At 31.5% G+C, this 25,251-nt stretch overlaps 1 protein-coding gene across 1 annotated transcript in view; it reads right to left on the bottom strand.

Annotated features, from left to right (window-relative positions):
• LOC142322730 (uncharacterized) overlaps positions 1 to 20,865 on the bottom strand; it is a 149,234-nt gene extending 128,369 nt beyond the window's left edge. The window contains exon 1 of the mRNA XM_075361807.1: positions 19,953 to 20,865. Within this exon, the coding sequence (XP_075217922.1) occupies positions 19,953 to 20,865 (913 nt within the window). The remainder of the gene's footprint in view (positions 1 to 19,952) is intronic.
• Between the last annotated feature and the right edge of the window lie 4,386 nt (positions 20,866 to 25,251).

Genomic DNA, 25,251 nt, shown 5'->3' with positions numbered 1-25,251 from the left:
TGTAGCTATTTAAAGAATAATAAATATCCTACTCAATACCATTTTAATGTGGATATTGAGGATTGAAGTAGTTTCCCCTTACCTTCTTCATTAAAATTAATTAAATTTTATACGTTGAAAAAACCATATTAGAATTTGTTCTGCATCATTATTCTTAAAGAAACCGACGGTTTTTTATGCTTCTTATATATTAGGTGCTTAATAAACGTTACTGCTCTAAGAAAAATTGATAGAAATAGGTAAAACTACTAAAAGTCAAATTAGTATACAATTTTCTCTGTGAAACATAAGTATTACATACACTGCTCCAGTTCAATAAGGTAGTTTCAATAAGGTGAACTATTTTAATCTCGCAAAATATATTTTTACCCTTCTCTTATGATAATTTATAATAAATTGCAAAATTTCGAAGAATATTGTAATACTTTTCCATTAAATTTCAAATCTCCTTAAACATACTAAACTACCTAAGTTAAGAAATAATAACTTCTATAAGTATCTTCATACAAGGATAAAGTAAATTTTTGAAAATTTACGTATTTATAATAGAATTACAGTAATGAGTACGAAAAATGATTTAGGAGTTATAGATTTGAGATTTCAGTACATTTGCTACTCTATTGTGGTAAGATAAATTTATAAAAAAAATTTTAGTTTTTTAAATAAATGTATTTTTCTACGAATGATCCTTTTATGGTAGGCCGAAGCTAAAATCAAAAGTTATTATTTTTTTGTTGTTTAATATACAAAATAAAAAAAATTGTTTAAACTTGTTCCTAAGATTTTGAAAATATTTTAATGTTATTTCCGATATAGAATATTCAGTTTTTACATTTATCTTTAATCTGCAAAAAACCTTTCTCGGAATTGTTAAAATAGATTTTTTATTAATTTCTAAAAAGTGGAACATTTTTAAGTTGAATTTTATAAATATATTTAATAAGATTTGATAAAATTGTAATTTTCGTATGTTTATTGTTGTTTGAAGTAATTACTTTTTTCATGCAAATAACTGACACAAAATTATTGAAGGAAACGTTTTTTGTATCATAATTCATTTATTTACAATAGATTCCATAAGAAGAACGTAAATATCTCGTAAATAGAATTACAATAAGCACTTGATGAGTTTCCAATGAATCCCCTCAATAAAACAACATACATACATAAGAAGTTCATTTGTATAAATACACTTGCACAGATTCATTCCATAAAAATTACAAAAGTCCGTAAAACCCCAACAAAAGATCAAATATTACAAGACCAAGGAAACAAAACACAAAATAGAAACATAATTAGCTTATGAAAAGTAATTAGGCTCTTCATCAAGGGATAGAGAAAATGCTCATCACTCTTAAGGGATATCGGCCCAACTCAAGAGTGACTCCCCCACATCCAGCACGTGAAGGCGTTTCAACTAAATCGTTTGATTTCCTCGCCGACCAAAGGCAATTCCAGATAATTATGAATTGAAGGAAAGAATAAGAGAGAAAAGTAAATTTTTGTAAAAAAAAAGCGTGTGATGTAAATATATTTACAGAGAAATCATCGTAAAATCCTACCTATTTCTTGCTTTTAATTAACGATAGCTTTCATGAAAATTTCATTTTTTTGTGATTGCTGAATTGTAAGTTAAATACTGATCATATAGTTGTGCTCGAATAATTATAAAATTAATTATTGTTACATATTTAATTCAAAATTTACTCTGAGTAATAATTAATAAAATTAGGTTTTTGGAATTCATAGAGCACCTTATATGGAATGTAAAGAAGTTGTGGGGGCTTGAAATGAAGGTGACGAGTCTAAGGCACACTGAAGCAACCTAATTCATAGTAACATCAAAGAACCTCTTTATTTAGAATGTTCTGTGACGTTTTAACAGAAGATTAAATTTTGATTAAAGAAAGTCGTGAAACGTTAATCATTTATTACCCAATTTCCTGGCACTCTAGGAAGTCTTTAGAACAGACAGGAGTTACTGTAATCATAAAAAACAATGTATTTGCAATTAACAGTTTTTTCCAAAATCTGTAAAATTAAAATTTTGTCTACAAAAGGATTTTATTGTACGAAGACTAGAAATATCATATACTATACTGAAATTTGTCATGTAAGGCAATAAATTTTGAAAAAGATAGATTTGTATATAAATTTGGAATTTTAATTTTTATTTTTCATTAAATGTCAATTTTGATTAATGAAATATAAACAGAACTTAGTTTATCATCAAAATTCTGTGTTGACAATCATTTATTCAAATCTTATTAAAACTAAATAAGTCTTAAAGAAGTAATTTAAATTTTAAAAAACTTTGAAGAAATTGATAGCTATTTAGAAGATTAATTAAATATTCTTATCTATGTAGAATTAATTCGATAAAACGCTGAAAAATCAATAAAAATGTAAAACTAGATGAATATTTACTTGCTCAACAATTATCAGTATTGAAAAAACCACTCCCTTATACTCCTACCCAAGCTGTTATAGATCCGAGTGGTGGGGATTACCAGTATTGTGAGTAGAATAAGACCAGAAGGGTGGGAGGAACCAATAGAATTTAGTTATTCAAGGAGGTGTTTTTTTACTAGAACGGTGGTGGGTATTACCTACACCTACGCGGGTTTGTACGGCGTCCAGTCCAGTTTGATCGGCAAAGCGTCTGTTTGTTTTTATAATGTATGAAAAGATTAAGATTTTTGAAAAATTTGAATTTTTTGGGTTTTATTTTTTAATTTATAGTTTAAATCTGAAAAGTTGAGGGTAGTAATCACAGTAATTTATTATATTTTTCTTTTCTGAGACGAGTATATACATTTATTATTTTAAATATATATTCGTATATATACTAGCATCCCCGTCACTGCTTCGCCTGTTCTATGCGCTTATTTGTGTTTCCTCGCGATCAACTTTTTTTTATATTTTATGATTTTAGCTAAGTAACCAGAAGCAGATGCAGCCAGTCGCGTCAGTACGGTATATTAAAAATTTCATAGAAATTTTCTATGTACTTTTTATACATAGAAAAATTTCTTACAAAACTCATTTATATGTAATACATCACATTTACAGAAATAATACAATTCTTATGATTATTCGTGTTTAATAAAGAAATCGCGCCGGTAAGAGTGTTGTAACAAATTTTTATTTTTATTGTTTGCTTATTATATGGATCGCTTAAACATTGTTTATTATCTATTATTGTATATCTATTGTCTATTACATATATTTAACATGTATTTTTTTAAAAAAAAATTCTAAATTAATAATAGATTTTGAAAATAGAAATATAGTGTCTTACCTTTTTTGATATAAGTATCGTTTTATTAAAAACACTTTTATCTATATTATAGAAATTTTTGTTTTTTGAGCGGAGAAATGATGTCTGCGAGACTTTTACCGCACGGTTTACAATTTCATTATATATTTTTTTAATATCGCTGCATTTTGTTAGATTTCGATTATTCTTTTATTTTTTTATGAATTAGTGATTGTTATCTTATGGATTTATAATTAAAATTTATTGCCTTAGAACAAACAAATTGAATTTCACGGCTAATTTTTTTTGTTGATAGTCATATCATCTATTTCACACCATAATTTTCCTTTTTTAATAAAACTAGTATAATGACCTTAACGAATCGAAAATCCGCGATGTAACATTACACTTATTACTTAGTAAGTGTAACCCTCGATTTTTATCGTTAAATTCGATTTTACCAATTGAATTTATTTCTGTTTTATTTATTCATTTTTTAATAAAACTAGTATAATCTCTTGTAAACTAATACTTTTATTATTTTTTTTAAAGAAGTGATGTGAATTAAAAAAATTGTTTAATTTTCAGTACTTTCATTTACATAACAGTATTTTCTGTTAAAACAAGCTGTAGTATATTTTCTTTAAATTTTATTATTTCAAGTACATTATTAAGTATAGCGTACATTTTGTACGCTACCTACTACTATCAAGTACTGCTATCTAGCGGCGCGATTCGTAAAGGTACTTTAAAAAATGAATAAAATGACATATTCGAGTCCCGCGGTTCATCAAATGAAAAAAAAAACTTTGTCTAATAAAATTCGAGGTATTTTTTGAAAGTATTCTTTATTACTAATCTAATTGAACTTCTTTCTTTTTCCTGTTTAGCCTCCGGTAACTACCGTTTAGATAATTCTTCAGAGGATGAATGAGGATGATATGTATGAGTGTAAATGAAGTGTTAGTCTTGTACATTCCCAGTTCGACCATTCCTGAGATGTGTGGTTAATTGAAACCCAACCACCAAAGAACACCGGTATCCACGATCTAGTATTCAAATCCATGTAAAAATATCTGGCTTTACTAGGACTTGAACGCTGTAACTCTCAACTTCCAAATCAGCTGATTTGGGAAGACGCGTTAACCACTAGACCAACCCGGTGGGTTAATCTAATTGAACTGAAATATAATATTTTCACCCTTATTTTTTTCCCCCTATTTTTATTTCACTGTTAGGTTAGGTCATGTTTAGAACTGTAAACGTAGTTCGTTGACTTCGTCGCCTCTTACCAATGAAGTTCTAATGAACTTGGTGATAAATCATATAGAAAATAATGTTAACTCAACAATTTAATTTATTAAATACAAAGCAACAAAAATATTAGGTTTTAATAAAAAAAAGGAATTAAAAAGGTTAATTAATAAATTTCGGTTTAAACTTAACGATAAAATTAAATAATGAAAATATTATTAATAATTTTACACATATTAAGAGACAAAATATAATTATTATTTTATTGTTAAATATAATTTTATTTTTAAATCCTAAAAATAGTAACTATAAATTTTTGAAAATAAATTTAAATAATTATAAAAATACTTTTGAATAAAAAAAAAAATAAATAAATAAATAAAATTACTAATACGAGTAATATTAATAAAAAATGAGATAAGAAAATTGATATAACAATAACAGAAAGAAATACCAAACAAGCATATCGGTATAATAAACTGTTTAATTAATTACGCTGGTTAATATTAGGGAAAATAGATTCATATTTTTAAGTATAGAAAACAATCAAATATTAAAAATCAATGTAAAAATTAAACTTTTAAACGTGATAAAATATATGTAATAACAAAAGTATAACGAAGAAGTTAAATTTAAACATTATTGTCGGCTTAAGAAGCATGACCTTTAATTTAATTATTCAAAAATATTTTAAAATTATACATTTAAATTAAAGTAACAGAAACAATAATTTCAATAGTAGCTGTTGTTTGATTTTACATCAGTGACTATGATGGTAAGTTGGAAAACATGTCGTTAACTTAAAATTTATATTTTTTAATTAAACCTTATAAAACAATGTTCGGATGAAGCAGAGAGTTTTATTGATTGCGGATAATAAACAAAAATAGTCGGTGGGAAAAAATTAATTTTAATTTATAATTATCTTCAATACTAGAATGCTGTTACATAAACTACTTATTCATTAATGGTTTTTATTAAATTTATTAAAGAAAATTTTGCTTTTATAAAAATTATTTTTTAAAACTTGTTTTGCGTGTAATATACAAAGAAATTCTCTGTATCATTAATAAATTATATCTTTTTCCTCGGATCAATCGGTATTCATAAAGAAATTTTGACATATATCACATTATCGTGTCAGCATTTTTATCAAAGTATAAGAGGATATGATTCATAATTTATATAGACTTGAAGTTTATACGTGACATGTATTGTTCACAGAACTAGTGTTTTATAATCGTAAGTCAGTTTTTAAAAGAGGGGAAAAAACGTAAAAATAATTTATAGACATATCTTTTTAACGTAACCTCTTAAAATTCATGAAGCGTTATGCAGGAAAAAACCTTTTGTTATTTATATAGGTCTTCTCTAATATACATCTTTTTAATTTCTTATTTTGACATCTAAACCGTTTTAAAGATTAAATAAATTATTATTATTTAAATCTTTACATAGTAACGCTTACGACCTCTTACATTTACTGGATGGATGATAAATGGATTTTATAGTGTGTGAAAAGTGCCATGCCCGACCGGGATTCGAACCCGTGACCTCCGGATGTAAGGTTGAGATGCTACCATCAACTCTCGGAGATCGGCAATAATAATAATAATAACTTATGAAAAATATACTTATGTCCATTAGGTAATACTTATAATGTTATCAGATAATTAAGGCAGCATTAGAAAGTGAGAAAAAAGTAAATAGAAAATGATTAGAGTAAATAAGAGATTAATTAAAAAAATTAAATGGATTTCTGTAAAAAATTAGAATAAGTATAAATAATGGTAATTTTTAATAAACGCATACATATAAATTAGGCTGTACTTGCAGATTACATTTTAAATACAAAATACAAAACATAAGTAGAACTTATAACATTTTAAAATGAGACTAAATGACCACTAATAAATATTAAATAACTTCATCAAAGATTATATTTTTATATGTAAAATGTTTAAAGGCAGTTTCTTAAAAATGGATGAAATTATGTTTTTTCAATGTAAAAAGTTTTTCCTATTTTAGTCTTTTTTCCAGATAAATTAAAATAATTTGGTACCGTCTACATTTTCCTGTGTCGCAAATATATGGGTACATTGCTTTTTACTATGTATATATTATTTTGAACAAAAATTCATAAAATGAGAAATAATCGAAACCTGTAGAGGTCAACGTATTACAATAATTGCAAAGATTTAAATTTTGTTCGTTTGAAAAAACGGCTGAAACCATTTAACTGCTCTTTATAGAAGTTTAGTTATAATTTTTAAATAGTCAGCTACCAAACCCCATACTTCCACACCAAATCTTATTAAAGATTTCATCAGGGCCTTATATTTTAATAAAAGAATTTTATGTGAGAAGACATTCCTCAGGTAATAAAATCTGTTCAGACAAGCTCTAATTTTACAAGAGAGGTTTTTTAAGTGACAATACCATTTCAATTTATTATCAAATATCACAACCAAGTATTTAATCTCGTTGGTTATTATCAAACTATTACAAGTACCATCGATTAAATAGTCGATCCCAAACTGTAGGTTAGACTGTTTAAAATTTCGTTAATATAAATGACTTCCTTGTGACACTCCAAAATTAATAATAATTTATTTATTTTTATGGCAGCAAGAGGCTTACCGATGGATACACTTATAGTTACCGATGGATGATTATGCGTGCGAAAAATGTCATGCCTGATCGGGATTCGAACCCGGGATCTCCGGATAAAAGTCCGAAACGCTACCACACCGCCACGGATATCGGCTAATAGTAACGAAAATATATAAATATTTATTTTGTTAAATGAGTTATTTTTTATTTATAAAAATCAATTCGGTTCTTCATTAGTCTTTTTTTCCAGTTTACGTTGTGCATAGTAGATATCAATACGTACATGACAATCATATTACTACATTTTTCTACAATACTCAGATTAATTAAATATATGAACATGGTTATTGTTTGATTAATCAAGATGCCTTTGCACGGTCTAAAACTTCACTCACCTTATTTTATATAAATTAATAAAAAAAATTATTTGAGATATTTTTAAACAAACAATCAGATGCGTTTGAAAAGGTAAACTGACATTTTATTAAATAAAAACGTCGAGTTTTAGAAAAAAGTTGATTTATAAATTATAATTTATTTTAAATAAAACACCGCAAAGTTTTCCTTCAGTAAAAGTAGAAACAATTTTTTTTAATTTTAAATAAAGTTTATTCTGAAATAAACATTCTTGGAAAAAAATTATTTTTATTTTTGTTTTTAGGATGATATAATTTTCGATTATTATTTAAACGTAAACGAAAATCAATCTGACATTTTTTAAGTGTTATTAATTTTATCTATTGACTTTAAATAATTCTGCTTAATTCAAATATGTCATACCTTGAATTCGGATGCTGAACGAGGCAAACAATGGAAAAAAGCTATTAAGTGAGTTTTTGCTTTAGAAATAGACGTTTAATTAAAATCATTTCATATTTACATACTGAAGAACAAACAAATGAGTGAACGGATTTAATTTAAGGTACAAATTTATTAAATGTTTATGAAGTTTAAATTGTACACTTAACAAACCGTTATTTTGTACATATTGAATAAAGGATTTCATTCTTAAAGAATTATTGATTTATTGGGGGAAAAAAATTAATATTTATAGTTGTACAATCCAGTAATTTATTTTATCATGAAAATCAATTATAAATATTATAGTTCAAAGAGAGATAGAATCAGTAATTTGGTTACTTTCCGTTCTATTTTCTACTATTTAATTATATACTTTAGCATAAATAGGAAAAAAGATTAAGTTTGAAAAACCATCTATAAAAAATATTACTTAAAATATAAATTATATTGCCATTTCGGTTGAACAATGATCATCAATAGAATTAATTACTTATAAAATAATATTTACAAAAAGTAATATATATAATAGTAAAAAAAATACCAAGTACATGTAAATATACTAAATAATCCCAATAGAAGAGTAAATTTAGTTTAAAAATATCTAAACCATTAAAATCTCCAACCCAAATTGTCCACCACAAATAACTATCTGCATCCGTTTTTATAAGTTGGGGAGATAAAAACAGGCGTTGAGACCTTGATCATCATTGTGTAAGACTGGAGGAGAATTGATGCATTCAAAATGTGGGCCTATGGAAGAATGCTCCGCGTCGCATGGACGAAAAAGAAGACTAACAACACGATTATAAATGAGATTGGTATACAGAGGAGGTTGTCCAAAATATGTTTCTAGCCCATACTACGCTTTTTGGCCTTGTAGTTCGTAGGCCTGGCGAAAATCTAAAGGGAAAAATCGAGGGCAACGTGGAAGATTGCCGAAAAGATGACTGGAGCAAATTAAAGAAGCAGCTGGAGAAAGGTTAGGCACAATGATTCGAATGACAGAGGACCATGAGCTATGATGGGATATTGTTAACGGGATATGAATCGGGTCACCAGCACTCCTGAAGATCCTGGATCTTGATCTTATTACAGAGGAAGTATCACTGATGATGATGAGATAAAAACCTCAAGAAAGATAAAGATAGCATCAAGCTTAAACTAATAAAAAAATATTCTCGCCCATAAATAAATTTTTAAGGGAGGAGATAATAGTTTAATGTTTTTATAATCGAAAAATTAAAAAAAAGGATTTTTAACATATTAAAAATTCTGACGGGCTATTAGATACTGATCTTTTGTCGTCGTTCAACAATGAAGTTTTTCCTTCATGTTGAAAAAATAAGTTTCTCAACAAAATGTATTTCCTGTTTTTATTACGTTCATTTTATAAAAATAATATTTTCTAATAAATTAGTTGTATGATCCTAAAGTGAGAGGTAAATTTAATAGTGTTGTATGCAGTCTGACCTGAAGAATTGAATAATAAAAAAAAAATTGATCCCAGAAATTTATTTATAGTAGTTTCGAGGAATCTGCGGTAGAAAAGATTGGGGTCGTAAAAACGTTCTATTTTATGTTTGGCGTAAAATAACTTTGTTAGGTGGGTAATAAACACAAACGTTTTAAATAGACACTGTAAAAAATTTGATTCTGAGTAAAATCGTATATATAAAGCCCACAGAAATAAATGCAAAGATAAGAATTTAGAAGTTTATTAAAACAGACATTAAAATTTTTGTCACTGGATTCTGGGCAATTTGAATGAAGTAGATTTAATTTTTTTTCACCGATGAATCCACATTTACTCGAAGTGAAAGTTTTAATTCAAAAACGTCGCTGTGGATTCATAAAAATCCACATGGCACCGTCGAAACTGGGTACTGCAGATACCACAAAACGTTTCTTTCGGTATTGTAGGTAACAAAATATTGTGAGCATTTATTTTCAGTTGCTTCTTACTTAAACCTATTGCAGAATGATTTATCAGATCTATTGGAAGATCTTCCTCTGATAAAAAGAAGTCAGTTTATTCTCTAACCCAATATCACAACATTTAAACGCTCTTTTAACTGGGTTATCTTTCAGCAAGTACATCGGACGTGGCAGACTTATCAATTAGCCTCTAAGGTCGCCTGACTTAGTACATTTGGACTATTACCTGCGAGGCCACTAGAAATCGTTAGTATATGAACAAAAGTGTAATAGACGAAACGAGTTAGACGATTCTCAGAGCAGTACAACTAATACAAAACAATCCTTTGAAGTACCGAAGATCACGAAAAAAATTGTTCGTTGGGCACAGTACTGTATCCACTATGATGATGGACATTCTTTCCACTTTATTTAAATTAGCATGTGCTTGTTATTTTTCTAAAATATTTAATTATTTTGTTTTGTAATACTGAACATTTTGTTTTGTTCAATACCTAACTAAAATCTGCAACATTTTGATATGTTTTGTTTTTAATAAACTTTGAAATTCTTTCGTTTATATTTAATTCTGTCCACGTTTTTCATACCATTCTACTCAGCATTAAATTCTCTACATATTTTCTTAAAAAAAATTATAAGCTTCTTACTCATCTAACAGTTATTTTTTGCCAAATATAAAGCAGTGTGTTTTTCGTTTCAAATCTTTAGTCTTTTACCCAACATTTCTCGAAGACTATGAAAAAAACAGTTATGGTACTTATTATTTTTTTTTTTTTCATTTTTTTAGCTCAGATTTCATATAAAACCACTAAATTTACATCTTAGTTTTGGTCTGAATAATTAGTGTTTAGCTCAATTTTACTGAAGGCGGAGAAATCAGGATGAAATCTTTCGCCAGCCGACACTCAAAACGAAGCGTTTCCAAATCTATGTTTATGTGAAGTTGCCATTCATTTTATAACGTAATAATTCACACGTAATCAAAGATACTACAACGCGACAACTTATGAACAAAAATGCAGTGTGAACATTACTAGCGTGGCCATGAACGACAGGTTCGTCAACCTTAATGACAGAAATTTCCCAGCGGTCTTTACTTTAGAGATATCCCGCGTACTTTTCATTTTAACTAAACAAATTTTACAATCAGAGTTTAATAGTTATTAATAAATCAATATATTTAAATTTAAAAAAAAAACAAAAAGTTAAAAAAAAAGATATGTGCATATGGATTCGAACTGATGTGTGCATGGTTTCCGACACATTCTCATTTACACCACATATCTACTTGAGCGACGTGAAACAAAATTAATATATAAATTTACCCTATCCTAATATTTCAGGTAAGATTGTTGAATTAATAATAGTATAAATATTGTTAATGTTAATTAGAAGTAATATTTTAGAAATTTTGTAACTGCACTTTATTAATGAAATTGGAGGATCGTATCTCACTTTCAAATGAAATTAGTTGAAATGAAGTGCGGTTAAAATGTGTATATGTAATTTAATAGACGTACAAGGAAGTCATGTGTTGTCCACATCAGATTTTTTAATTCATTATAACTTAAAATTTATTAAATTTAATACAAAATGAGTGTGGTCACAATACAAATAATTACTGATGTAAGCAGGTTTTTTATTTGTAATACCTCATATAATTTAGCACATATTAATTTTTTTAATCATTATAGTTGGATAAACCCACAACGTTCGAGGTATCCTCTATTAATTGGCAAATCCAAATAGCAAACTGTATTGACACAAGTACCGTACATTTTCTTGATAAATTGGCCACTACAATTCTTTAATATCTTTCAGTAGTATTCCATGAATTTTTTAGATTAATTACTAGTACTTATTACGTAATTGTTATTATTTTCAAATATACTAAGTATTTATTGAATTAATATATAAAATGAGTATACATCTGTTTTTTTTTTTTAAAGTTGACGTTTTATTGTATTGTTGCATTGCTTTAAAATCGTTGTATTATACATATTGTGTACAGTTATTATTAAGGAGTATAGAAAATTACAATCTATATATCCGTAATTCAAATAGATGAAAAAAATAGCATTTCAGTATCATATGTATACTTTACACGTTTAACAAAAAATGGAGCTTTTTTCTTACCGGTTATATCATATTAAATAACTTTGTCATTGCACGAATCTCCAGTCGAACATACAGCCAACTGTATTTTCTGAAATAAAAAAAAAAAATATTATTTTAAATTAATATAATTTTTCAAATATATTAAATTGCTATTTAAACAATTAATCATTATTATACTGTAATCAAAAGGCAGGAAGTGGATTGGAAACTGATTATATTAGTTTTTTGCCTTGAATATAAATTTAATTTATTTGCTTTATTTTTTTAATTAAGATCTATTAGCTAATATAAGATTAATCAATGAGACGAGAACTGTCATCAGATTATTTGCTCTAAGGCAGGTCCCTAGCACCATGTTCATCTCTTCTATCCCTAGTTAAACTTTTAACATCTATATATTTCCCTTTTTTTTCTTCTTTTTTTTTTTGACTGATGAATAAATTCACTAAAGAAGTTTATAAAGAAGGTTGTGTAGGGATATAAAAATGGAAATTTTTAGCGTATAAAAAATGTCATATCTGATCGGGATTTGAACCTGAGACCTCCACACGAAAGCTCAAGACGTTACCATTCCGCCATTCGTGGTAGCAGGCCTTTATGTTTTACACCTTTTACTGATCCTTTTGGAATTGTTTGAATTCTTCTCTCGTCACGATATATTCTAGACAGTTAAGCTTTCCCATTCTAAATTGTTTTGATAGGTGTATTCTATTTTCGTAAATTTATCTCATTAATTCTTCATTTTTCACTTTGTTTATTCACCGAACCTTTTTCATTATTCTCCTCGCTCACATTTTAGATGCCTCTACTTTCTTTTTCTTGGTGTTCATGTTTCAGTCTTACAGAAAAACACTCCAAATAACATTTCATAAGATACTTCAAATCCACCTTACTACATATTAACTTTTATTTTCCTGGCGAATGTAGCTAAAACAGATATATTAAAGGGAAAAGTATGGTAATGATGATGTAAAAAGTGGGATAAAGGTTTTTTTTGGCAAATCTTTACGTTTTAGATACATGTTCAATTTTAGAAAATTAGCTGGAAGTGCCAACGATAGAAGGTTGGAGAAGACAAAGGGATTTTGTTGTCTACTGTAGAGACATTAAAAGCATAAAATGATAATAATAATAAAAATATTTTTATATTACTATTTTTATTATTTTAATATAAAAATAATAATTTTTTATTACTCCCATCTGCCTTTCTAGCCATCTGATCTACCCGCAATGGACAGAAAGAGCCATCCAGTGTAAGAAAGGACATATTTGAGTCGATAGAACAGTTTGAAAAACTTATGTATCGTCTACCTTACAGAATAAAATACAGAAATAGTTAGAATAATTTATTTTTGATTAGATTTAAAAAGTCATACGTAAAACACTATATAGCAATAAAATAAAATCTAATGAAGCGATTTATTATTACTTGTACGCAGAAAATTATTTTATACTTAGGAAAATTCTATATAACCGCTTTTTAAAAAGAGCTGATTCACAGAAAGGAATCGATATACTCACTCATACCCATTTCATTAGCTACTATGAGACAAGTTTATACTTATTATAATTTCTAACTCTATGCAGAGGTCTTCTCAGACCAATATGTATTGGATTAACCTTCTCATCTCTTAATATCTTTTGAAAAAAAGATATCATAAAATATTGGACAGACGACAATTTTAAGTTATTACATAAAACTTCATAGTTTTTTCTAATGAATAATTGGGGAATTTATTTCTCCATCCACGTAATAAATTTCCGTTGGACGCTGTCAATAAAGTTAGTTGTGCAAGCTTCTTTCTCGATTCCAAATTGCTGATGAAATTTCAAGATGGTTTCAAACAAATGTGTAGCAAAGAGCAGCTACTAATATTTCCAAGTTGTCGACCTTATCCACCTAATCAACCGAAGATTCCTCTTCCTTGCTTTTCCGACAATAAACTGAACGTGCTCGGTAAAAAGAAGTTTTGATTCAAAAAGCACGTCGAGGTTTTTGATAACGTTTCCTGTGCGTAAGCATTGCATATATATCCAATAATTAAAAATATGTCTTACGAGAAAAGGTTCAAACGATTGCTTTGCCGAGACACGGTATTTTATTTATTTTTACAATAATAATAGTAAATAATATATTATTTTATATATATATAAATAAAAGTATATAAAATAACGAGGTTGCAGAACTCCATAACATAAGAAATTTTAAAATGAAATTATGGAGCTATCAATAATGTTATCATCAGCTAGTGAATAGAAATAACTTGCCTTGTTCTACATCTTCTGTTGTATTTCTATGTTTTATATTTCTTCCTTACATATCCTATGTTATTTGTTAGTTCTTCCATATTTATCTGTTATATATTCTAATTTTTGATAAATTGAATTCGTGCAGCATGCAAAGGTTACGACTATTCTGGTTGCACGGTTTTTCCACATTGTGTGTTCTAACCTGGTTGTTTGGGAACACTTCTGGAAGAAAACGGTAGGGTGTAGGTGGGAGTGGGAGGAAAGCCCTACAAAATTATACTCAAAAAGATTATTATGAGGTTTTAGAAAGAAGAAAAAGAATAACACAAATAAATGTAAGGTCTGCTAAAACCAAGGTTTTACAGTCTTAATTAGATTTGGAATTTTTCACATGTTAAATATTTCTGGTTGTAATACCTTCATGTTTAATCCTTCATTTTTTCTTAAGCGAATTAATCATTAAAATTAAAAATAAATACTGAAACAGTTCAAAAGCATTTTTTGGAGTAGCTAGCACAATAAAAAAGTTGCAATGATTTCTTCACGGTAGTAAAAGTTATAATGCCTATAGAAATTTTATTTATGTAAAAACAAAAAAAACGTTTATTCATGAATAAAGTAAAATTAAATACCAGACACTGTTCTACTGGTATAATTTTTAACGGAAGAAGTACGGTTAAGTAGTTTAGAAACAAAACATACGGAACGAACATATTTTTCAAATGTGTTTCAAAGGATCTTTAGGGTAAAAAATCTCTTAACCGAAATCTCATTTAAACGAGTTCTTTGTTATACTGTGAAACCCCAATGTTGGGAATTTATTCATTAACTAGTAAACATAAAGAAAAAAACATCTACTATTAAAAAATAATAGCAATTTTTGTTTAATCAGGGTGTGGAATATTTTAATATTGTTTTTATGAATATATGTTTTCACTCTTCGATAATATTTTTTACGTATTTATTTTGCTTCTTCTTTTATTTTAGTTTTATTTTTGTCTGCATATTAGTTCTTATGCGATTAAAAACAAAGAATAAAAACAGTTAAACGTCCTTTTTATATTATACGTATATCGGTTTTTTCGTTTTAAAAAGAAACAAGCGGTATTTTTATCATTTTCAAACAAACCATTGTAAGAGTAATAATTACATCGTCGTTTTTGTAAAAGTGCAGTTTAATAGAAAAAGTCTTTTTTTTTAACGTAAAGAAGAGAATCCTTTGTTTTAGAAGTAATGGTATTATTAGAATCAAGATAAAACTGCTGCTTTTTAAATTATTTTCAAATGAAAAGATTTTAAACCTTCTTCTCATTCATTATTACACAAGCAGTAGTCATATGTAGAAGGTATTTTTCATGAAATGCAATTTTTTATTTTTTTCTTCATTTTTAAAAAAATGTCTTTATTTTTAGGTCGCATTATCAGTTTTTTTATTAATTTAATTAAAACTATTTGCCAAATTCATGTTTACTATAATTTTTATTTACCGTATTTATTTTAATTTTATATGGGTTATTATTTACACCATATGTATGTATATATGTATATATATATTTATTATTCAATGAAGGATTTATCGATAAGAATAAAATGTATGTTTTTGATGAAATAGTAATTTAAATTTTAAAATAATTCTGTGTGATAATTTTAACATTCGCGATTAAAACGAACCGCAAAGTCATCTTTTACTTCATAATATTGCATTATTTTTTATTATTTATAAATAATTATTTGTTTTATTTTTCATTATTTTTTTATTTGTTTTATTTATAAATAAAAAAAAAAAAAGGCATAGTCTAGTGATTAAACTCGTCATCGCAAAATCAGCAGATTTTCGAAGTCGGGAGTTCTAAGGGTTGAGTCCATGTAATGGCAGTTGCTTTTATTTGAAATTGAATCCTAAACTGTGGATACCGATGGTATTTAGTGGTTCTTATGGTTTTTAACATGAAAAATCGAAAAGAAAAGGTCCCCGAACTTTACTACTACAGTTTTTGAGAAATCTGGGGTGAAAACTAATTAATTGGGGTTAAACCCCCTGTTTTTACGGTTCTGGGATTTATTTTATTCGTTTTCTAGGTCAAAAATCATTATAAATCACTATTTGTGCTTCTTAATTAACGTCCAACAAATTTCATTATGACCTCATTTCACCGGGGTAGCTGAAATCCGAACGAAATCTTTCGGTAGCCGTAACTCGCAAACGAATCAATCTAGTTCATGTGTTTTTATGAACTTTTTCCATTATTTTACCAGTAGAATTGGTTATGAAAGTCCCGGGAGATCATCGTGATATGCCTGTACATATAACATACTCGTATGTATCTAATACATGGATGCGAAGGTATGTCTGTTTGTTAATTTGCAACAGCATAACGCGATAATCAACCGATCGATTGATTTCAAATTTTCAGGATACATTTGGGTTATTCCAGGGAAGATTTTATGGGAGAGTTAATCCCACGATTTAACTGACGTGTCTGAAATAATGGAAGCTACAGCTGTTTCAATAATGTGCCTCAAATCGGGTAGATCAGTAGTTAGGGGATGCATATACACAAGATTCTTTATAAAATCCCAAAGGAAAAAATCAAACGATCATCAGATTCGATGACCTTGGAGGCAACTGCAAATAAGCCCTGTCATCGGATCATACAACCGATCCAGCGATTTGGGAAAACGATTGCGTACAGAGTTATTCCGATATGGGTGCGCACCATCTTGTTGTCAAAATTCTCTGATCCACCTTACAGTAAAAGTAAGAGCTAAGTACGAAGCATGACCAATTGAAAAATTCCTATTACGCTTGCTACAGCGAAAAAGAAAGACCCGAAAACTTGCCGTGGCTTATCGCACAGAAAACGTTTAATTTTGGCGAGTCCTTTTTCGGGGGAGTTAACATATTTTGTGTGGTAACTTTTTCATTAAGATGAAATGTTGACTCATCACTAAAAGAATTCGATCAAAAACGTCGTCATTTTTATAATGCAACATTTCGATCGCGAACTCAGCACGTACAGAATAGTCGGTAAGTTTCAAAGCTTATAACAGCTGTAAACGGCATGTACGCATATGTAAGCGTTTCCTTAAATCATTAAACACTGTCATCACCAGCATTGCTGGTTCGAGGCTGATCTTCCGACAAATTATTTAGGACTACGCAGGAAAGACTCCCTGACACATTCAACATTTTCTTCAGACATTCTCTGTTCCCAAACTCTTTCCTTTACTCAGACAACCGTTTCAAACTGATTATACCAGGATCACAATTAAACTTTCTACTTAATCCACGTTGAACTAACTACAAATTCACATTTAGCAAATTTCAAAACACAGAAGGCTTTCTGTTTAGAAATAGTCATCTTTGCTGTCAAACGGAAAGGTTGGGAATCAATCTACGTCCTTGCGCGTTAACTAAAACTGTCATTTTGCTTATTTTTTTTTTTTTTCACTCTACTCCCCTGGGCCGGTCCGACTGGTTGGTATTGCGCCACCCAGGGGAGTGTCTGGTAAACTCTAACGAGCCTCTCCGCGTACCGGCTGAACGTCCGGCATGGCAGGTCGGCTCGCCGGTGTCAGCTCTTTTGAGTGATTTTCTGTTTGCCCATTTGGAAACCACGACATACCTCGAATAGCCGTAACGTGGCACCGGGTCTTTTCTTACTCTTCTTCTTCATTGGAACCTATCTAAACCGTTGGAGTCCTCAGTGAATCATTGAGAACGACACACCTCAGCGTGCCGTCTCTCACCACTGAGGCTGTCCACCCTACCCTATTCTACACTAGTAACCTAGTCGCCTTTCATCTATATCCTTCTCTGTTAATACTGCTACTATAAATTCCGTAACCTTCTTCCAGTTTATTTCGCTCCTCAACATGTGCTCTAGGACCTCTGCTGGGCTCCTACCTATTATGCCACAGTTCCTCCTTTTAATTGCCCACCTCTCGCAGCAGAAGAATGTGTGTTCTGCATTGTCAATTCTCTCACAGTACATACATTCTGGACCTGGCCTTCTTCCAACACGATGGAGGTACTCATTGAAATTGCCATGACCTGTAAAAAACTGCGTGATATGATAATTTAACTCACCATGTTCCCTGTTTAACCATAGTGCAAGATCTGGAATCAGCTCCTTCGTGCGTCTGGCTGGTCCATCCTCCTGCCATCTATTTTGCCATCTATGTCTAAGTCTATCTTTTGCTTCATTTGCTTCGAGGCCTTGCGCCCTCTCGACTCTATTTAGGGCCATTAAGTCTATTGGTGGCACCCCAGACAACACGCACAACGCCTCATAGGAGACCGTCCTGTAAGCTGAAACAACCCCCAGCAACAGCCTCCTATGAGTACTAACCAGTCTGTTCAAATTTATTTTAACCATGACTGAGTGCCACCACACTGGTACTGCATATAACATCATGGATGTCACTGTGGACGCTATCGCCCTTCGCTTAGTGGGTCTTGGAGCTCTCTGCGAAGACATTATTATATTGAAATTCTTAGTCATCTGTTCACCTTTGGCACATATGTCTATTATATGCTGGGTGAACCGGCAATTCCTCTCATAAGTCACACCCAGGTATTTAATCTTTTCGACCTCTGTTATTTGTTGGTTTCCAATTTGGATGGCCGGGCGGTCTAAAATCCTCTTCCCTGTGAACATAATATATTTACATTTTTCTATTTCCAGCTGGAGTCCCCTCTCTTTCAACCAATTATCTATCGTCCGTAACGTGTTGTTAGCACTCTCTTGTACATCGACAGTTGTTTTACCCTTGATGAGTATCGCCAGGTCATCGGCATAGGCAATTACTTGTACCCCATCCTGATGGTCTAGTCTTAATATCCCATCGAAGGCCAGTATCCAGAGTAAGGGTCCCAGTACAGACCCCTGTGGCACACCGCCATAAATATTGAAACGTAGGCACTCACTCTGCGTCTCCACCAAGCATTCTCTATTTGAGAGGTATTCCCCTATCTGCCTTCTTAAATAAGGACTGATACCTTTTTCCACTAATGCCCTATTTATTGATTCCCACTTGATAGAACCGAATGCATTTTTTACATCTAAAGCTATGAATAGGGGAATACGCCTCATTCTCCATGTGCCGCTCCTAGTATCCTTAGCCCAGTCGATCACCTTTGTCGCCGCCTGTATCGTCGAACGACCCTTTATGAATCCAAACTGATTTCCACTAATGCCTATTCCTTCCTCAAGTTCCTTAAAGATTCAGCCAGCGAGCATCTTCTTCACTACCTTCGCCATGGTATTTAAAAGACTCAATGGTCTGTATAAAGGTTCTCCATTCTCATTTGTGACTTTTGGGATAAACACCACCCTAGATTCCTTCCAGATTCCTGGAAATGTCTTGTTTTCTAATCCATGGCTGGCAACATCAAGCATTTCATAAGGAATTCTCTTTATCAGCCCTTTAAGGAGTGCCGCTGGAATTCCGTCTGGACCCGGGCTCTTCCTATTACCCAGTTGTGCTACAGCCAAGTGCAGTTCAGAGAACGTGAAGCGTCTGGGTTCGCAATCTATAACATTTCCTGCAGTTTCTACTCTACTGGGGAATGGCTCATTAATTTGTTGTTCTACCTGCTCATTATTTAATACGGGCAGACGCCTTCCAAATCGCTTAGTGATTATTTTGTATGCCTGTCCCCAGGGGTCTCCGTCTAACTCCTCGCAGAGTCTGTGCCATTGTTTTTTCTTAGACATACGAATAGCTTTGTTTAAGGCCCGTCTGGTCTCTTTATAAGCCAGAGATGCCTCCTCGTACTCCTGTCCGCCTCGCATTCTGAGTCTTTGCTTCCTTCTTCTGCGCGATTGTAGGAACCTTCTTAGTGTTTCAATCTCCATATTCCACCAATACACTGAGTGTCTATTGGCTCTTCTGTGAGCTACTCTGCCCATTTCTTGTCTTATAACGTTAGTCAGGGCAACTGGTGTCAGATTCTCTATGTTGATAATCATTTCGGCCGTTCTATCGACTATGATCTCGATCTGTTCCTTTGTAAAACTACTATAGGGCATTTTCTCTCTAGTCACATAGTCTGAGTCGTTTATGGTAATCATAGTGGCATGATGGTCACTCGCCACATCATGTGGTAACACTCGCCAGTACCAGTGTTCCCTACTCCATCTATCGTCTATGATTGTTAAGTCCAAGACTGACGAGTGTCCTCTCGCCTCATATGTAGGGGTGCCATCATTTACACAATGACAGCTAATTGCCCCCATCATATCCGTAAGGATCTCACCTCTGCGATTGGTGTATGTGCTCCCTGCTGCAATCGCTTTACTATTGAAATCACCTAGAATAATGACTTTCTTCCTAGCGTCATTTACTACTCCTTGTATTATGCCTAGTCTTCTAGTAAATTCACGTATGTCACAGTTTGGAGACACATAGGCACCAATCGCTAGTGTTGAATCCGACTCCACCGCCAACATGCCTCCAGATCTGAACGTCAATCTCCATGCTATCCTGCCATTTACGTCCATAATTGCCACGTCACCATTTGTATCCACCATCCAGCCTGATTTAGCAACAAAGTACTTGTTCGGCTCCGTGATTATCAGTAAATCAGCCCTCTGCTCTATGACCAGTTCACTAACCAAATCATGAGACATGGTGCTTCTGTTTGCGTTAACCATTATCACCCTAAGCATTTAAATGTTTTGAGCACCCCCAGCCTCCGCTACGGTGTTCTTGGCTCCCACAGTCCAGGCAGCTACTATGCTCCCGGCATTCAGCAATCTTGTGGTCTCTGTCTCCACAATTGAAGCAGAGATCCATTCTGTCAGGGCTCTTGCACTCATGTTTACGATGTCCAGTATTCCAGCATCTTGAGCACTTTTCCTCTGATTCCCTAATATATGCCCGACAATTTACCCAGCCAATCCTCAACCTTTGTTCCACCAGCTTACAGGCAGCCCTATACGAGGTGATAACTGTAACATTTTGGGTCTCGGCGTACCCTTTTCTAATTGACGATATCTTGATGTCCTCATCAGTACCTACTCTTGCAGTAATTGCAGCAAAAATTTCTGTCTCAGTGGTGTCATATTCTACATCCCTGATGTGAACTATTGTGCGCCTTCCCGCTCTTGTACGCAGGTCAACATGCGTGCCGCCTTATCTCGTAGGTTACTTGTAAACTCAGCAGCTTTCTGCGCTCCCTGAATTCTCACGTGGTGTTCTTCATTCCTGCCCTTACGTAAGGAGATGGCCTCTTTTGCATCTTCGCTACTTACTGCAGACTTCATCGTTTTAAGTAAATCAGAATAGGATTTTCCAGGTGCTTTGATAACCACAGTACGACTGTCAACTGCCGGTGGTGTCGACTTTTTAATATGGGCTTGTCCAGACTTGCCTTGTATAGCTTTACCTTCAACTGGGATCGTAAGCACTTTAACCGCTACTTCCTCGTCCCTCCGCATATAAGATATTAATTTCTTCATATAGTTTCCAATATTATTATTGGGACGACAAAAACTAAATTACCAGCCTGAGGAATAATCTTCCTTAAAGCCCTCAATATAGCTCCCATTGTGCTCTTCTCAGTAGCATTACCATCATAATAGATTTTGTATTTACTTTTCTTAATATCGTCACAGTCTCCAAGAATTGATTGTACATCTTTACGAATGTCGCCTACTTTGTATTTGGTACTAATACCTTCTTTTTCATCCCCTTGACTTGATTTACTTAAATCACTAACAGTACAAGAGTCCACCACCTCAGAAGGCAACTCGTTAATCAAACTAATTTTGTTCCGCAAACTATTTGGCCACCTTTTGGGCAGTAGATCTATTATTTGCTCATCTGTCAGCTCCTTAGTAAGAATTTACTCCATCTCATCTTCCACAACTATAGGGTCCATCTGAGTAGCCTGCGTAACAACTGATAAAGGGGACGAGACTTGCGTCAAGGCATTAAGCCCATCATATATTCCTTTGAGCTCCTGCTCATGTGTACTTATGTATTTTGAAAGACCCGGTCCCATATGCTGTCTCAACGCCACCATAGTTAATCCCAATTGGTAAACCAGATTGCTAAGGCTCTCCGGCGGTCCTTCTTCTTCTTCTGAGGACCCATGTCGGGGGTCTCTTTTTACATTTACCCTCCGTTTTCTTAGTAATGGTAACCTTTTGTGAGCTAGAAGCTCCCTGCGATGATCCCTCTAAGGGGAGTGATCCTCTTCGTCTCATATTAGCGCTGTTGGACTATGGGGACGATCCCGAGTTCAACGAGTACCCACTCGGGGATGGGAGCCCCAAAATAAATTTGGCGGTGGTCGGGGGGGTTGGTAAAATGTATCAACCCAAAAATAGGGTCCAAAATTTGGGGGGGGGGGTCAGTGGGTAGGAAACTTTTTGGGATGGATTTATAACTTGTGATGACGGATGTAGGACGAGTGGTTCAGAAATTATTAAGGAACAAAGAATTCCCTAATAAAAACTAGTCTAAGGACTTCACTCGTATAACTACTAATACACGAAAAAAAATTTCCAAAGTCCTTGTTTACAGTTAATTTCAAACTGGTATTAGCCTGTCGAATAACTTAGAATAATTTGCTATTATAAGCTCTATTATAACCTCACAAAACTGTTAAAAAGTTATTGTACAATAAGTTTACTCACTTTTTATACACACTAGTAGTCTTTTCGTTATTGATAAAAGTCACCAACACTTTAACACACTATAATATCTAAGATTTAGCGAGTAAAAAACACAAAAATATTGATCTCACTAATGAGAACAAAAAACTATAAAAAACTTGATAAATCCGTAACCAAATAACTCAAAAATGATAGTCCGTATTCCTTGTCCAATCCACTTATAGTTCCAGTCCACCAAATCAATGTAAAAACCAAAAAACCAATCGAAAAAAACAAAAAACGCGGAGCTCTAGAAAGACACGTCTACACACCGTGCAGTTCACAACTCGATTCATTTTGCTTATTGATTGTACCTTAAATCAACGCTGTACATCTCATACAAGACATATTATAACAACTTTAAACACAGATATCCTTTTTTTTACACCTGGTACATTACAATGACGCCACTATGATACTAATGCGTACTTGGATATGACTGCTGTTTTATCTTTATTCAATAGGTTTAAATTTGTGTACGTTAATGGCTATAATTTTTAATAACTAGTGAGGATCGTACTTTAACAACTATTTAACTTTGCAGATCACTGTGAACTATAATTCCAATTTCGTTTTTTTGACTTTAAAGAATCATGCCACTGTTCATGTTAGTACACAAAATTGATTTGAAGAATATTTCAACTGAATTCTTCTAGTTTAACTGGTTTCTATATAATACTCATTTGTGTAATAAAGATCATAAAACGGGTTTTTTATTTACCGGATAAATATGGTTGTTGTCGATTCCATATAAGGAAGCGAAGGTCTGGGATCGGATTAAGAATATGTACATGGCTTCAAAATAGCCTCATTCCGATACGAACGATAATTCTATGCATTTACTACTAGTCGAAATTGGACAAAAGTACAAAACGTTTTGGTTCACAAATTAAGAGTGAGTAAATATATAGCAAAATACTAGAAATATTATCATCGTGAGGTTGTGTGTCGCATATACTCGTATTTCGAGAAATCAAAGGAAAATTAGCGGGCGTAATTTATATATAAAAGTAAATGGTGTTTGTTTCCATTAATTTAAATGTCAAAAGAGTTAAAAAACCCAGCAGTGGGGTTTTGAAAGAATATGTCGAGCGAACAATGAAAATTTTAACTATGTTGTTCCCATTCGGCAAAACCTCTTCTAAGGATTGATTATTGGTGAATGCATTTAGCCAGTTACAACTTATTTCCGATATGTGGCGGTCCTTACAACGGTATTCCTCAACTACCTATATAAATTTTACATAAATAACTGCAACCCATATACAGAATTTGTAAATTCACAAACGGGTGCACATACACAGGCAGTGGAATCGATTTGAGCGGCTGCAAAGCGTTAGAGCAGGAAAGAGTGAGGGCCTAGAAGATTCCTATTTATGAGAATACTTATGACATCATCGACACGAAATTAAAAAAAGAAAAAAATCGATTTACATGAAGCAATAATGGAAGATATAAGAATTCTGGTCGCCAAATAAACCCATCTATTTCTTGTAGTGTATATTTTATGTTGTATAAAATAAGTTTTCATTTCAATTTAAACAATTTTTAAAACAAATATTATTATAAATTAATTTTTTTTCAGGTTATTACATGTTCCATAAAATCATGTCATCAGAGCTGTATTTAAACTATACAATTGTTCAAAATTTACGTTTCAACTAATTTCAGTAAGTCATTATTTCAATTAATAATAAATATATTTTTAACCAATGCACAGTGTAAAACTGCTGGCAGGATACTAATGTAAAGAGATATTGTAATGCAGTGAATCTCTTCTTGAAGACAGTATCTCTTTAAGTTTGGAAAGTTCTGTTGAATTGATAGTTAAATGTTGTAAAATATTTGCCTTATTTCTTTAAGAACTTCGTACGTAATTAATATATATGTTTTGAATGTTATATGTTTTCTGGGTCTGAGGATTTTTATTAAATACTTGTATTAAAGGTTACTTAGTTTATTTTAGTATTTTTATTATTTGATTACGTAATAACGAGTTTTAATTTCATGAACGGATAAAAGTCGTATCATGATTCAGCATATTTTTACAATAAGTTACCACAGTCTTCACTTTCATTAATTAGTTCTGCGTACTTATCTGCCAGATTCTACCATTTTGAGAACTATACGTGTAAGTTAGGTTACATGATGAATAATCGATAATTTAAAACAAATTTTTCAAGAAAATATAAATTTAATGATCATTCTGAAGAGCTCATTGTTGTTTATTAGTTTCCAATTTTGCCATCAAGTTTTTTTTAAACACAACGTCGAAGTCACAAATTTTTAAACTAAACAAATACTTAAAAAAAAGGATGCTATTGGGAGTAACTGTTGTGGAGGATTAATAAAACA

This window comes from Lycorma delicatula, chromosome 4, assembly GCF_047948215.1.
Source record: "Lycorma delicatula isolate Av1 chromosome 4, ASM4794821v1, whole genome shotgun sequence".
In the NCBI taxonomy this organism is placed as follows: Eukaryota; Metazoa; Arthropoda; class Insecta; order Hemiptera; family Fulgoridae; genus Lycorma; species Lycorma delicatula.
The sequence above is the reverse complement of the archived record's forward strand: the minus strand, read 5'-3'. Positions and strand labels throughout refer to the sequence as shown.